The sequence below is a fragment of the Grampus griseus genome (genome assembly GCF_964374135.1).
Source record: "Grampus griseus genome assembly, chromosome: 2".
In the NCBI taxonomy this organism is placed as follows: domain Eukaryota; kingdom Metazoa; phylum Chordata; class Mammalia; order Artiodactyla; family Delphinidae; genus Grampus; species Grampus griseus.
Genome location: NC_139018.1, coordinates 114,895,603 through 114,912,208, shown reverse-complemented (window position 1 = coordinate 114,912,208; position 16,606 = coordinate 114,895,603). Strand labels below are relative to the sequence as shown.

At 40.0% G+C, this 16,606-nt stretch overlaps 1 protein-coding gene across 1 annotated transcript in view; it reads right to left on the bottom strand.

The window, feature by feature from the left end:
* Positions 1–13,835, bottom strand: part of ARIH1 (ariadne RBR E3 ubiquitin protein ligase 1) — a 126,753-nt gene extending 112,918 nt beyond the window's left edge. The window contains exon 1 of the mRNA XM_082649199.1: positions 13,133–13,835. Within this exon, the coding sequence (XP_082505325.1) occupies positions 13,133–13,501 (369 nt within the window). The 5' untranslated portion in view covers positions 13,502–13,835. The remainder of the gene's footprint in view (positions 1–13,132) is intronic.
* Between the last annotated feature and the right edge of the window lie 2,771 nt (positions 13,836–16,606).

Sequence of the window (16,606 nt, the reverse complement as noted above, 5' to 3'; positions counted from 1 at the left end):
TATAAATATCAGCTATCATTACCACTTTTGTCTATGGTTTGTGAGTCTCCCCTTACATAAAAATGAGTAAATTTGATCTTTTTTCCCCCATTCTGTTATTTTCCCAAATCTAAGATATTCCTTACTGCAATCTTTAAAATGTCATACTTTCTAGCTGGAATTCTAGTTCAAGGAATGCAGGCAGCCTGTAGAAGAGAAAAAGGCAAGGGAACAGATTCTCCTCTAGAGCCTCGAGAAGGAACACAGCCTGCCAACTCCTTGATTTTAGCCCAGTGAGACTCACTTTGAACTTGACTTTCTCAACTGTAAAATAATGAATTTCTGTTGTTTTAAGTCACTAACTTTGTGTTAATTTATTACAACAACAAAAGGAAACTAACACTGAGACTTGAACGGATGTCTCAATGAATGGAGGAACACTTGGTCTTCCACCCAGGGCATTTACTGAATCCTGGGATTGCACAGGGCCGAGACTAAAAATCTAAAACCTCTGAAAGGCAGAGGGGCAATGATTAAAGTTTGGGACCCACTAGGGGAGGGACTGCTGAGGAAAACACCAGGTTCTTAGTTGAAGACTCTAAAAGGCCAATGGCAGATAAGAGATAAACTGAAACTGAACAGGGCTAGAACTCAGCCTTATTGAATTAAGGCAACCATTCATCACTCTCACTGTCAAGCAGAAGGAAAAATAAAAATCCTCTCTGGAGGAATCCATCATCATCCAGAATCTCTAAATAGTTTATATACAGTGTTCAGCATGCAATCAAAGTATGTCAACTGACAGGAACACCTGACTGAAAACTGGGAGGAATATAAAGATAATATGAAAAGACTAACAGATAATTCAGATATTGGAGTTAGCTGACAAAACTTTTAGGAATAAACTCTTAATATGCTGGAGAAAATAGAACAAAAGATGGAAAAGAGATGAAAAAGAAGAAATCACCAGAAAATTAGCATCTATAAAAAAAGAATCAAATGGAAACTCTAGAATATAGTATCTGAAATTAATAATTAATTGAGGGGTGTTTAATAGTAAATCAGACAAAGGAGAAGACAGATTTAGAGACCCAGATGATAAATCAATGGAAATCATCCAAACTGAAGCACAGAGAAAAAAGGATGTAAGATGCACAAAAGAGCATTGGACACATACGGAAAATAACAAAACCTCTAATGTATGTGTAACTGGACTCTCAGAAGGAAAGGGGATAAAGGCAGAACTGAGAATTTCCAAAACTCTTAAGACATCACAGATTCAAAAGGATCTGAAAACACAAAGCAAGATAAACACAAAGAAAACCACAACTAGACACAAAGTAAAAAATATTACAAACATCCAGATTAAAGATTCCTTAGCTTCCTCCTACTGCAAACAATGGAAGCCAGGAAACAATGGAATCTTTAAAGTGCTGAAAGAAAACTACTACCAACCTAAAATTACAAACATAGCAAAATATTCTTCAAGGACGGGGGTGAGATTAAAATATTTACACAAAAAATGTTTACTAAGAGCCTACTATGTGTCAGGTACTGTTCTGGGCACTGCGACTACAGCAATGAATAAAACAAAGTCACTGCTCTCATACAGCTTTCACTGAAATGTAAGAAGTCAGAATATAAACAGATTAACAAATGGAATATGTCAGGTGGTATCTCTGAGAGCTCCTCCTTGAAATATTAAGCATCTCATTCTATTTCCAAACATCTTTCCCAAACTAGTAATACCTCATGATTCACATTTCTAATATTTCTGTTAATATCCCCCACAGCATCTAACATAGCTTATATATAAATGTTTCTGAATTATCAGTAGTAATTCCTAATCAGCAGTAATTCCTAACTTGTCATATATAACCCATTGCTAATTTACAGTAAACTCATATAACATGGTTAGTCATATCTCCTGTTTGCACGCCAATACTATGCTTCCTTAGTGATTCAGAAATATTTCAGAATATCAGAGCAGTGATTCTCAACCTGTTTGGTCTCAGAACCCCTCTTCATCTTAAAAATTACTGAAGGTGCCAAAGAGTTTTGCTTATGCGAATTGTAACTATCAATATTTATGATGTTAGATATCAAAACAGAATTTTTAAAATACGTATTAATTCATCAAAAAGTAACAGTAATAAACCCCATTATATGTTAATACAAAAATCATTTTTATGAAAATATGTTCTAAAACAAAAAAGTGAAAAAAATGCACTATTTTAAAGTCTCTTTAATATCTGGCTAAACAGAAAACAGATTCTCATATCTGCTTCTGTATTCAATCCTTAAGTATGTTGTTTTGTTTAAAGAATAAAGAAAATGTAGCCTCTCAAAGATATGTAGTTGGAAAAAGCAGAACTTTTATAGCCTTTTCAGATAAGTACAGATATTCCTTTTGATATTACACCAAAACTCAAAAAGTGGTCATTTCTTAAAGGCTAGTTGTAAAATAGAATCTGAAACCATATCAGAGAACTTTTCTTATTCTTGCTATATTAAAATCCAGTCTTGAACTCTGAATGGATCATTTACCAATGCATGATTGTGAAATATCACAATTGGTATCACTGGAAAATTGGTCATTTGGAAAATACTGGTTCATTATGTTAAGCAGATCTTCTAAATGCTGACATATTATACAGTATTTCATCAGGAAGCTCTCAGCCTCACAATGGCAGATGTAAGTTTTCCAAAATTCTAATTTTCACTTAAAAACTAAATATTTTATCATTGGCAACAAATACTGTAAGCAGTTTTTCTTAAAATAACAGGTGTATTTCATTCATTTTGAAGAAACATTTACAAACATTTGTCTGAATAACCAGTTTGCCAGCCATTTTTTCAAGTAAAAACAGGCAGCTTGTTCAGCTCACAAATCAAATGCACAAATGTTTTTCTTCAAGACAACCTCTGTACTTTAGTATGCAGAAGTGCTTTAGGCATACCACCAATTTTGCCATATAAGCTATTAAGAAAATGTGTGTACTTAAGGGATAAGATATAACACTAATAATTTTTACTGCTTCACCCAGGACAATAAGTGAAACCGACAATTTTACTGAGTGTATGGCAGTGAAAAAGAAAATGACTACTGGTATAGTTGGTGCCACTGATTTGACCTGTGCTAAGGTTCCCGTGGTTTTACCCACCCACTGCTTCTGCACCATCAGTACAAATCCCAGCACATTATAAAAGGCAAGTAATGTCTTAAAAAGTTTTCCTCTTATGGGCCATACTTTGAGAACTACTGTATTAGAAGGACTCAGGTGTTTTAACATAACTCTCAGTTCATATAAAGTGCCAGGGAACTATATGCAAATAATAAAGTTTAATCTAAAACAGTTGCTATATATTCAGAGGCCTTAAAAAGCTTGCCCTCCCGGAATTTAAACACTTTTTTCTTGCCATCTTCTTACACTATTACTGTGGTGTTATCTAGAAATCATAAAATAATTTATTAGTGCCAGAAGAAAATCGTTTCTGGCTCCCTTTGGTTTACAGATAAGGAAACCAAAGAAGCAAGCATTTGCTAAAAGGACAAACTGCAGTATGTATTCACTGAGCTTCTACTATGTCACAGACTGTTAGTGTGACATATGCTATGGATGAAAACTCAGCTCTCACCCTCAAAACCCTCATAGCTAGCTAGTGACTTAGGTATTGGGATAGCTATATTACAGCCTCATGTAGGCCACACCAAACATCCTTACAAGGTGCTATGCAAACACAGGTAAGAAAGCAGTGATGGTAGAGAAGAGGGACCTGGTAAGAGATACGTCATATCTGAGCAAAGTATGAGTAGGACTATATCAGGCAGTTAAAAAGAGAAAGAGCATCACAAGAAGAGGGACCAGCATGAGCAAAAACAGTAAAACATAAATGTGTATTACATATTAAGAAATTATAAGTAGTGCAGTTGGGGTTGTGGGAGAATCGGGAACAACAGAAGAGTGAAAAAATTAGCTGAAATCAAGATGGGGAAGCCATGAACACCGTATTAAAGAATCTAGACCAGATGTATAATAGGAAATGTGTGTGGCAGCAGGGAGGACAATGAAGTCTCTCTTTTTTTTAAGCAGGAAAATGACTAGTATATTTGTATTTGGTAGTAATGACAGACAGACTGGAAGCCCAGGGACAAAAAGGCAAAATAAAAAGAGGCCCTAGGGAGTCTCCTGGTAGTCCAGTAGTTAGGACTCCTGGATTTCAATGCCTTGGCCCAGGGGTTCAATCCCTGGTTGGGGAACTAAGGTCCCACAAGCCACATGGGGAGACAAAAAAAAACAGGCCTTAGATTAGGCTTAGTTAGTAAAAAGGAGAGGAATAACATAAATTTCAGAGATAACTTGATCAGGGCTAATTAGATATGGGAAATTCAGGGCAAAAGAAAAATCAATGATGACTTTCAAATTCCAAGAATGGTTAACTAGCAAGTCAATCGAAGGAAGAACAGCCTTAAGGAGAGAAGGCAATAAATTTGGGTTTCAAATGGGTTTCAGAGAAATATCTGTCCAAAATGTCACAAGTTTCAATGTGTCCATATTAGAGGTTTTTACTTATAAACACTTGCTAAGAGAATCAGAAAATACTTCAGTCTCTAGCTTATACTTAACCCCTAAAAAATGTACAACTGTGATTGAGAAAGGATATATATTACCAAGTAATTGAAATCATTTAATATTTGCATTAGAAGTATGACAGTTTCAAAGGAGATAGCAAAGCAAGCCTGGGGAGAAGTGTCTGAGATTATACCTATTCTTAGCATTGTCTAAACAAATGTCTTAGTAATAAGGAAATGTTACCTAATACTTCATTATCTGCTGTAGTTTTTGCCAAAATGTATTAAGTGTCAGGTCACTGTGACACTTCTTCTAAATGGAACATAGGAAAAAGGAAAAATGCTATTCAGCAAGTTTACATTACAGGAAAAAAAACTACACGAAAAATCTCCCAATGCAGTATTTGGCCTTAATACTAGCATTCTCATTTTTAAAAATGAAAAAAAGTAGGGCTCTGAAAGTTAATCTGCCAGAGCAGCTGCTAGCTCAATAAGACCTTTTAAAACTGCCTCTAAGATACCAAACTACCCATTAATTTAATTCAAATACCAACTGGGTATCTACTATGCACCAAGATACATCAAGAAATATTATTCAAGATCAAGCCAGATGACTACCTATCACTGGGTGAATAAAAATTTAGGAAGAAGCTAAAATTTAGGAAGAAACTTAAATTACACGATTGTAGAAATCTACTGATTCTATAAAATGTGCCATTCTTTTGGAATTGAAGATCTAACACTGGCCCGCATTTTAATTAGCTTGGGCAGTTTCGATTTGCTTTGTTTTAAATACAGTAGGCTTTTTTAAACACTGAAAATAAAATAAGGCAAGGATTGCCACTACTATCTCCATGGACTCCAAAGGATCCAGTCATCCCAGGTTAGAAGCAGCCTCGGATTACAGATTATTCTCTCACCTAGTAAGTGATCATCAAATGTCAGCCTAACTACTCATTCTTCCATTTATCCCATCATTTAATGGGAATAATTAAGCTATTTGTAAAGGTACATAGTAACACAGTGTGTCAAGATAGTCAAGATCTTAGCAAAGGGGACTTCCCAGGTGGTGCAGTGGTTAAGAATCCACCTGCCAATGCAGGGGACACGGGTTCAAGCCCTAGTCCGGGAAGATCCCACATGTCGCAGAGCAACTAAGCCCATGCGCCACAATTACTGAGCCGGCGCACTCCAGAACCTGCGAGCCACAACAACTGAGTCTGCGTGCCACAACTACTGAATACCTCACACCTAGAGCCCATGCTTCGCAACAAGAGAAGCCACCACAATGAGAAGCCCGCACACCGCAAGGAAGAGTAGCCCCCGCTCGCCGCCAACTAGAGAAAGCCCAAGCGCAGCAACAAAGACCCAACGCAGCCTAAATAAATAAATAAATTTATTTATTTATTTAGAAAGAAAGATCTTAACAAAGTTATGGGCCTGTGATTCTATACCTATGAAAAGTGTCTAATGGAAAAACAGAGAAGTAGGCAACCTACATATTCAAAGATATTGGTTCACTGTCATAAAAGGAACAAAGAAAAGGGGATTGACTAACTTCAAGAAGAAAAGTTTTTCCTTCATGCTTCCAAACAATAATTGTTAAGAAAACAACAATAAAAACCTTCATCCAAAGGGCCACCCTAGGAACAACAAGTCAAAGTTAAAATGGAAACAGATTCTAATTCCATTTTTTTTCCCTAAATCAAGAGTTAAACTTAGAATGAGCTACATCACAAAATATCTGTCATTTACTCATAGTTAAGCAGACCGGAATGTTAAAGAGAGAGGATTATTAGAGACACTGGACAACAACAGGGGCTTTCAACCCTAGTTGTACATTAAAATAAACCAGGGAAAACTTCTGTTTAATGACAATGCCTGGTGCAAACTCCCAGAGGCCCATTTGCTTAGTCTTGGGTTATGAGTGCCAGCATTTTTTTAAATCCTCAAGTAAAGAAATCTGAATAAAATGAGTAGACTGCATCGATGTCAATATACTGATTATATTATACTACAGATCTGCAAGATGTTACCACTGTAGAAAAATCAGTAAAAAGGGTATACGGCATCTCTCTGCATTATTTCTTGCACCTGCATGTGACTCTACAATTATCTCAAAATTTAAAATGTGATGAAAATTCCCAGGTGATTCCACTATGTAGCTAAAGTTAAAAACAAACAAACAAACGACTGGAGAATCTCAGATTCCTGCCAAATCTAAGAAGCTGCAAATTATTCTTTCAATCTCAGCCATTGAAAGGTAATTAGGAATGTTTATCATTTAAAGATATAATACTTTGCAAAGCCAAACACAAATAATTTATGGTTATTCAAAACTAAAAAATCCAAATTAACGTAATACCCTCCCATTTGTATATAAATTGATTGGATAAACATTATACAGTAGTTCTCATTCACCTCTTGACTGAGCCAGATTATATATATCATGGTAGGTAGCCTGTAAAATGGCCCCCAGGATCCACCTCCTCGTCTTCCTACTTCCATCCCTTCCTCTTGAGTGTGAGCTGGACTTACTCACTCAAAACAAGTAGAATATGGCGAAGGGATGGGATGTCACTTCTGAGATGAAGTTATAAAAGACTGTGGCTTCCATCTTGGGGGCTCTCTATCACACACACCCCTCCCGGCACCCGCCCCACGGGAAAGAAGCTACTGTGTTGTAGGCCACTTTCTGGAGAAGCCCACATGTCAGGAACTGGCCAAAAAACAGCCAGTGAAAAATCTGAGGCCTGCCCAACAGCCACACGAGTGACCCTCGAAGGGGATCTTCCCCTAGTCAAATCTTGATAACTGCAATCTAGCTGATATGTTGGTTGCAGCCTTATAAGGGACCCTGAGACGAGGCACCCAACTAAGGTGAAGCCAGAATCGTAGTCCACAGAAAATGTGAGATAATAAATGTTTGTTGTTTTTAAGCCACTAAGTTTTGGTAGAAATATAGGGCTAAAGATAACTAATACATACAGCTGCCACAGGTCAAATCCAGAAGAAAGTAATCTAACCTGGTGACTTCTGCCTACCTTTGTTCATAGTATCAAACCTCCCACCTTCTACAACAGTATCACCCATAACTAACAAACTCTGTTTTACCTGAGCTGACTTCACCATCACCGGGACACACTTTCCTCATTCTTACTTCAATTTCTTAGAAGGGCTTCCTACCCGTCTGTTCTATCCATCTAAATCCTAGACATCTTCCAGATAACACCCATAGATCTCTCTTCCATGAACACCTATTACTATCCATTTAGCACTGACCTAATAGCTTTGAGTGTCTAAATTCAGAGACCATGAACTCCTTGAGAATAAGTCTCATATTTTCTTCAACATGTTATACAGTATTGAGCAGTTGCATTTACAGTATCCAAGACCTTACATCCCTTCCAATGTATCAACTAAAGAAACTCTCTCAACTATTTTTGTTTCAAAAACAAAAACAAAAACAAAAACCCAGGGGGTGAAGAAGGGTGGAAGAAAACCCAAGTGTTCCGACCTAGAATGTGAAATGTCACTAGTTTGGCTTGCATGTTTGCAATCACTGAGTAAAGACCACCCTAATCTGAAGGATTACAGTAATGATAACAAATCCCCTCCATGATTAGCCTAGTAAGTGTTGTGCAGGCTCTTGAAATTTTCCTTTTATTAGTTTCTTAAACAATCTGCCTTCCCTCATTAACCCACTCTCTAATAATTTATCACTAGTCATTACAATGGAGAAACACTGCTGTTAAATTTCAACTAGACCAGTGGTTCTCAAACTTTAGCTTGCATCAGCATCACCTGGAATGCTTCTTAAAAGAGACTGCCAGGGTTTCCCTAGTGGCACAGTGGTTGAGAGTCCGCCTGCCGATGCAGGGGACACGGGTTCGTGCCCCAGTCCGGGAAGATCCCACATGCCGCGGAGCGCATGGGCCCGTGAGCCATGGCCACTGAGCCTGCGCGTCTGGAGCCTGTGCTCCGCAATGGGAGAGGCCACAACAGCGAGAGGCCTGCCTACCGCGAGGGAAATAAAAAAAAAAGAGAGACTCTGCCAGAGCCCACCCCCTCAGTTTCTGATTCATAGGACTAATGCCATAAGAGATTCAAAAAGAATTAATGTAATTTAAAGCCTATAGCTCAAGGAGATCAGCTGGGAAAAGATAAAAGTTCAAGAGGAATAAACCACACCAAACACCTTAATAGCTTCAAAATACACACACACACACACACACACACATACACACACACTACTTCCCCTCTCCCCCACCCTAAAAGTTAACCAATTTAAATTCATCTTGATACAACCACTTGAATTCAATTTCTTGGAAACAATGAGCACCTCCAACTCACTGAGGTTTTTAAAGGATGTTAGAAAAACAAAGCATTAATGTAAAAAAGACCAATCCATTATTAGTTCATCACTCCTGTTTTAACTTCCCAGATCCAAAAATCAGGCAAAGGAAAACAAAAACTGAAGGTTCTGAGATGTAAATTAACTTGCCAGTCAGGAAAAGCAGTGGCTAGAACTGACTCCTGTACCACTACACAATACACTGGACTATACTGTCTCTAATTTATGCATGAAACCTCACCTTAGAAGCTCTTTAATTAAATGTTTTAATTAAATAAATGGGTGAAACAATAAAGATTTCAAATCAACAGCCAACAGAAAATTTCCCTCATAAAGATTACATATTTCTGTTGTCTTTAAAACAGGTTATTTAGAATAATAAATAATAGGAAGATGCCCACCCACTTCTCTTTATGCCTCCTCTCTGACCACTCACATCCAACAGTCCCACGCGCCTCTTCCTCAGCACACCCTTTAAACGTGGTATTCCTAAGGGTTACTTGACCTTCTCACTCTACTCATTCTCCCTGAGTGAGTCAAAATCATGACACTGGATGAACTATGACTATTCCAGTGGTTCAGAACTATCACTAGAGTGGCTAAAAATATAGAGATGCTTAGGCTCCAATTCAGACCTGACTAATGGATAACAATCTTTGGGAATGGAGCCCAAGGACCTCTATGTTCCCCCACCTCCATATGCTTCTTAGGCAAGAACCACGTCCTCTAGAGTGACCAGCACAGACACAAGGTACAACCAACATCTTCTAAAGATTGCTGTGGAAACACAAAAGAGCAAGTTTAAACATCCCTCAACTGCAGAGTTCTGTAGTGTTAGTTTAATAAATTACTTAGACATTTAGGCAATTACGTTAGATAACCACTGTATTATTATTAACCACTTTAATATGAACAATACTAGTTAAGTAAATGTAGCTAGGTAAATTAGGGGCTTTAAGCACTTCTCTATCATTACTATACGTTAAAGAACATCCCTGATCTTTTCTTAAAAGTTCAAAAGGTAAGCTAAGTAGCCACAAAGAGTTTTAATAAAACAAGAACAAATTAGACAAACTATAACAAGAGTTACAGAAAGCCAGAAAACCAAGAGCTTTCTAAAAGAAAAAGTGTTAACTTACTTGATTGAAGACTATAACTAACCCACAGGTACCTACAAATAGCAGTATTAATCTGTTGTTGCCCAAAAAAGGAATCAAATTCCCCCAGGAAAGATTAAATTAACTTGGCATCCTTTTTACATTCAATCTTTTTCTCCCGCACATTTATTTTCAAATCCACTAACATAACTGATTCAAAAGTAGCACTGGGAAGAAGAGGATTTAAATTTTCTAGAATTAACAGTAAGCTCCCTGATGTGAACTAAATAAAACAATGGTTTTTAAACTTACTTAAAACTTACTGTCATATTAAACCAACGTTAGTTTTAATTGAAGAACTTAAAGGCTCTATGAATATAAACAGGACTTATAAATCAATAAAAGATAAACATCCCAAAAGGGGGTAAAGTGAGCAAAAGCAAAGGGCAATTTGTGAAAGAAATACCAGTGCCCAATAAACACATTAAAAGTTCAACCTCATCAGTTTAAAAATAATAAAAAAGCAAATTTAAAAAATGATAACCTTTCTGAAAGCAATGTGGTAATATGTATCAAATGGTTGAAAATAAGCAAATTCTTTGACTCAGCAATTCAGTTTATCCTAAGAAAATAAAACATTCAAAGATATATCTATAAGCATAGTCCCAATGGGGTTTATAAAAAATGGAAACTGGACAATAAAAAGGAAGACCAATAATAACAGATTGATTAAATAAATCAGTTTAGATATGTAATTGTGTAAGCGCTTGAAAAATAATTACTTATTGACAGGAGAAAATTGACACTCCTGTTTTTGTAACCTGCTTTTTTCTACTGAAAACATAAAGAGAACACAAAGTTTGACTGTGTTATTATTTTTTAAAAAATATGTACAATGTATCCACAGGTCTGGAACAATTACTACAGTTCAAATTCTGATGTATCTCTCCCAGTGGCAAGCAAAATAATTCTTTTGTCTTTTTTTGCTCCTTACAGCATCAGTTTTTTCTTACAAGGTAATGTGTTACCTGTGTAACTTTTTAAGTTTAAATCTATTAACATAAATAATCTATAACATAACCAAAGCCTAGTTTAGTGTACCATTTGCCTAGTGTATACCATTTGGAGAAAAAACGGTCTGGGATAAATCCTATCCTTTGATTTACTGATGTTTCTAAATATGAACTTTTAACAAAGGAAAGATACTTATTTCAGCAATCCTACTTACGGACATGCTTAACATGAAGTAAACTAGGAAAAAAAGTTGTATCAAAAATCCAGCATGAAAACATGATTAAAGTAGGACACCTAAAAAAATCCCTAGTATTTTGTAGGTCTCCTTAGTTCAGTTCATCCACTTTTATTCCTTTTCCCCTAAACTAACAAAGAAAAAATGATGTCACATGCATTAGCTACATCTCTGTTCCAGAAGCAACATAAAGAACTTGTAAGGTTTGGCCTCAGTGATTAAGGACACACCTAAGAGCTGAAAAAGCTGGATGAGATTTACCTACATGAAACAGACTATAAGTTAAAAAGTTAAATAGTAAATATCCATTAATTTTTAAAGCTAATTAAAATGCCAATAAGCTAGCTACAAAGTTTGAAAACATCAGATTTTATACAGGTTTACTATATACTTTATATCATAAATAAATGAAAAGAGAATTCAGGGTTTCACTGTAAATTCAGTTTCCTCAAAAAAAGAAAATTTCTCAATTTAGCGACCTAAGAACTCAACTGTCATATTTTTAGGATCAGAAAGAGCAGTAAAACTTATCTTTCTTCTACAACCCTTCAATTTCCTCCTCAAACTACATCGTCTATAGAAAATTTGAGATTTCCACTCTTTAGTAATAGCACTAGATTTTCAGATTTTTTTTTTACTATTATTCAAACCACTCTCTTCAAATAGGCCTAAATAGATGGTTCCACTTCCAAAAGAAAGTGTCGCTTACTAAACAGTACTGTAAAAATCTATTAATCATTTAAACTCAACAAGTAGGCAGTGACATACTGCTAATTTGCCAGTGAATATTGGCCAACCAATTTTAAGGGGGAAAAAAATGACATACCAGAAGGCAACAGTAACCTGCTGCTCACATATACAGTTTCATTCCATGTAACTAGTGTTTTCTAAGAGTTGCACTGAATCAAGACTCCATTTTTATTCTTCAGTCATACCCCTGACCCCTCATAATTGTTTTCTCCAAATAAATGTAAACCTTTGATTTCCTAAAGCTCAAAAACGCAAAATCTGACCCACGAGAAGATTAAATGAGATGTGGTTATCAACTTAAACCGAGCCCAACTTACTGACCACGAAATACAAATTATCAGAGAAAAGGAGCCCAGAAGCAAAAAGTCTCCACTTGCTAACTCACAGCAGAGTCCTGTCCAATATTACACAATAACACTGCGTTTTGCTGTGGTTTTAGCTGCAAGGCTGGGTGTGCAAGCTGCAGCAACTATTCCAACAGCTTCAAGTATGCTACAACTGAAAAAAGTAGTAGTCAGGACCCAAAAGAACAGCAACGACTTAAAAAGAGGCAAGCAGAAGCCTCACCATCAGAAAAGAAGGCCTATCAGCACCTCTTCCGAGAAATAGTTCCCTTCCCCCACCTTTAAGTAGGCACTTAAGACTGCCAAGCAGATCCATTTCTTTATTAACTGGTGCCCACTTGGGGCAACCGTACACCAAGCAGCTCTCAGGCCTACTCTAACCCCTTCCAAAAGTTCTCAAGTGAGGCTGAAGACCGGGGAAACCGTCTTAAGGGCCCAGTTCTTCCAGCTCTCCTCCACCCCACCTACGCCCCGCCCCTATAGGCGCTCTTAGGGCCAGAGGAAGGACACCCGGCCCAGGGACGGGCAGGAATTACCCGTAAGAGAAGTCTTAGGCGGCCGGAGGCCTCCGCCATAGCAGGACCTGGAAAGCACCGCCCCCAGCGCACCTCCCCACACCCGGCGAATGTCTGCTCTAGCCCCAGCAGAGACAGCGGAGAAGACAGGGCCGGGAGGCACCGGGCTGGGCTGCGCACCAGGCCCAGGCCTGCCCCTCGGGGCCGCGCGGACCACCCGAATCTGCTCCCGGGTCCGTCCCGGTCCAGCCCACGCCGGGGCCACCCTCACCTGGATGACCTCGTTGACCTCCCGGATACATTCCACCATGTGTTGCAGAATCTGCTCGGCCGTGAGCACCTCGTAGCGGTAATCCTCCTCCTGCTCGTGCCCCGGCCCGCCGCCGCCGCCGCCACCACCGCCACCACCGCCCGGCCCCAGAGCGCTGCCGCCGCCGCCGCCCGTCTCCCCGCACAGCAGTCCGTCCCGCTCCCCGCCGACGCCCAGCCCGGGCTCCACCAGCTCCACCTCGCCCAGATCCAGGTTATCATCGTCCGGCTCGTCGTCGTCCTCGTCCTCCTCCTCCTCGGCGCCGCTGTCCTCCTCACTGCACTCTTCGTCCTCGTCGAACTCGTAGTTGTAGCCCTCGTCCGAGTCCATGGCGCGACGCGCGGGGGCCCGGCGGACGCTGGCCCCTGAGGCGGGGAGAGGGCGGGGACGCCGAGGCCCCGGCTCTCGCTCCGGCTCCGGCTGATGTCCGGACGCAGGCCTGGCTCCGGCCCCGCGGGCCGCGGCTCCTCCCCGGGCGCGGCGGTAGGCGGCTGGCGGCGGCGGGGAGGGCGCGGAGGAGGGAGGGAGGGAGCGAGGGGGCCGCTTGCCGCCCGCCTCAGTCAGACGCGGCTCCGCTCTGGCCTCCGAAGGAAAACAGTCCCCAGCGCTACCTCCACGGCCGCTGCTACTGCTACTGAGCCAACAAAGGGGCGTGCGTCACCGCGCCGCGCTGCGTCGTCGCGTCACGGCTCTTGACGTAATCGCGCCCCGCCCCGCCGCCCCTGCGTAGAGTGCGGGGAGACCCCACGGCCTGGGCTGGCCCAGGGAGCGCGGCGCGCTGCGGCGCGGCGGGAATTGCCGGCTGGGTTCCAGCTGCGGTCGCTCTTTGGGCCGACGCCAGCGGACGGTGTACTGGAGGAGTCAGTGGCCTCCTGGTCACCGAGGGGGACGGCTGGGGGGGAGCACCTGGACCACCCAGGTGGTGGTTTTTGACGCAGGCCATGGGGATCCAGCCCCTCGCGCAATCCATGGGGGAAGGTTGCCTTCCCACCGGGCCGGGGAGACCCTTCCCGCCCGCCCTGGAGTAATTTCAGGAAAACCTCGGCTGTTCAGCTAATATTCCTGTTGCCTGGGCTACTCAGTGAATTCTGTTTTATGCAGATCGTCTAAACTGTGTAGCAGGTGAACCTCGTTTTGAGTAATTCATTTGATTCTGTACAGACGTGCTGTGATTTTTAAGTCGCCTATAGTGACGTCATTTTAAAGAAACGTTTCCTGAACTCAGCTTATCAAGCACCTATTCAAGGCCCTAAACAATGTTACAGTCATGGCTTGCCTTAAATAAGCACCGTGTAAGGGGTTTACATATATATTTCTCATCTTCACGGAGCCACAGTACCCATTTTATACCTGAGACTCAAAGGGAAAGAGACTTGACCAAGACCACAGAACACTTGCTCTATTTTAGCGCTTAGGTGACCTTAAATATCAATCATAAAAATACTTTATAATATGTATTATATGTATGTATAATATGTATAATATGTATTATATACTGCATTGTATATAAAATGCATTGTAAGACAACACAATACCGACAATAGTAGAAATATCTACAGACACCAAATAAAGCAGAGATAGTGCTTGTCTCTTATCTGGAAATGTGCTGTGTGAGCTGAGTGTTGATGGATGGCTAGGAGTTTTAACAGAGAAGGTAGGGAAGATGGTCTAGCCTGAGAAAAGAACAAAAGCAATAGCACAGTAGGTGTAAAGTAGTTTAGTTTGGGGAGCTTAAAGTGTAAGCAGGGTAAATGGCAAAATATTAAGCAAGTTAGTGACCAGGACAGTAAGAGTATTTTATGACATTCTAACAGTAGGCTTAAATCTTTGTAAGTGGGACGGGAGAACCAGAGAAATGTTCTGAAGGAAGAAGTGGCATGAGAAAACTCCCTCTTGGGATAACCTGAAGGACTGGCCAGACTGGAAATTTGTTAAAGTCTGAATACCTAACTTACTTATAAACCTTACCGTTCAACCTACAGGTTCCTTTTGGAAACTGATTCTGAAAAGTGAAAAACTCCTTTATAATGTGCATAAGCCTCTACTAATTTGTCCGTTTTGTAAATTTTTTAATAATCAGATCTCCTGAAACAATCTTAGGATTTGCAAATTAAAGCTTTTAACATCAATGCTGGTAGGTCTTGGTCCTTTGATTCTATTTAGCGATTCTAGGTTGTTGCCACACCTGGGGCAAGTTAAGGACACTAGTAACCCTTCTCATCCCCACTATCATATACCTACAGAAAAAATCAGCAATGCTTGTCAACACCCTAAACTCCTTTGCCCCATCTTTCTTTTCATCTACCCCTATCTTGAGTGAACCTTACCATTCACATCCTGCCCTTTGGTACTGGAGCAGCTGACCACTATTGCAGAAATTTTCATAATCACATGCATTCTGTTATTAAATTCCAGTCACCTACCACACCTGAACCCTCAACACCACCCAGCAATCCTGTTAAATTTTTCTAAATTGTTCTCCCACTCTAGGCAACTTTCAAACCTTTGCCAGTTTTTTCAAGTCCCCAATCCTGCCCTTCCAAATCCTCTCAAAGTACGTGACTTTACATCACAGAGACATTTGACATCATAAGGACCAATGTGACTGAAGCATACTGAGCAAAAAGAGAGTGTTAGGGGATAAAGTCAGAGAGGGCAGATCAAGGCAGAGAGCCAGCAGGACCTTGTAGGGCATCTTAAGAAGTTTACATTATTACAATGGGAAGCATTAAAGGATTTTAAGCAGAAGAATGCAACCATATGATCTGTGGGTTGTTTTATTTTTTTAATAACTATGGGTGCTTTGTGGAGAATGGACTATGAAAGCAGAGACCAATTATGAGGCTGTCTCAGTAGTCCAGGTGAATTATGATAATGGCTTGGGCCAGGGTTGTGACAGTGGGGATGATGAGAAGTGGTCAGTTTCATGTATAATTTGAAAGTAGAGCCAACAGATTTGCTGATGGCTTGCCTGTGGGGTTGATGGAGGAATCAAGGATGCCTCTTAAATTGGGGGCTTGAGCAACTGGGTGAATGGTGATGCTGTTTACTGAAATATGTTAAATTTGATATGCTTGTTAGACATCGAGGTAGAGATGTTGAGAGGGCAGTTCCATAGGCTAATATACAAGACTGAAGGTCAAGAGAAGTTAGGGCTAGATATAGAATTTCACCAGTGTTTATGTCAACAATGTTGAGAAGCAGCATAGGCTAAAATTTAAGAGCTTAGGCTCTGGAGGAAACAGAGCAGAATTTACCTCTGCCCCTCCAGTTGTTATCTATAACTTTGAACAAATTACTGAACTTCACTTTGGAGGATTATAATTCCTATTCTCATAGGATTATTTGTGAGGAGCAAATGGAATAATATATTTAAAGCACTTGACACAGTGCCTGGCACATAGTTATATGTTCACAAAATTAAAACTTTTAAAA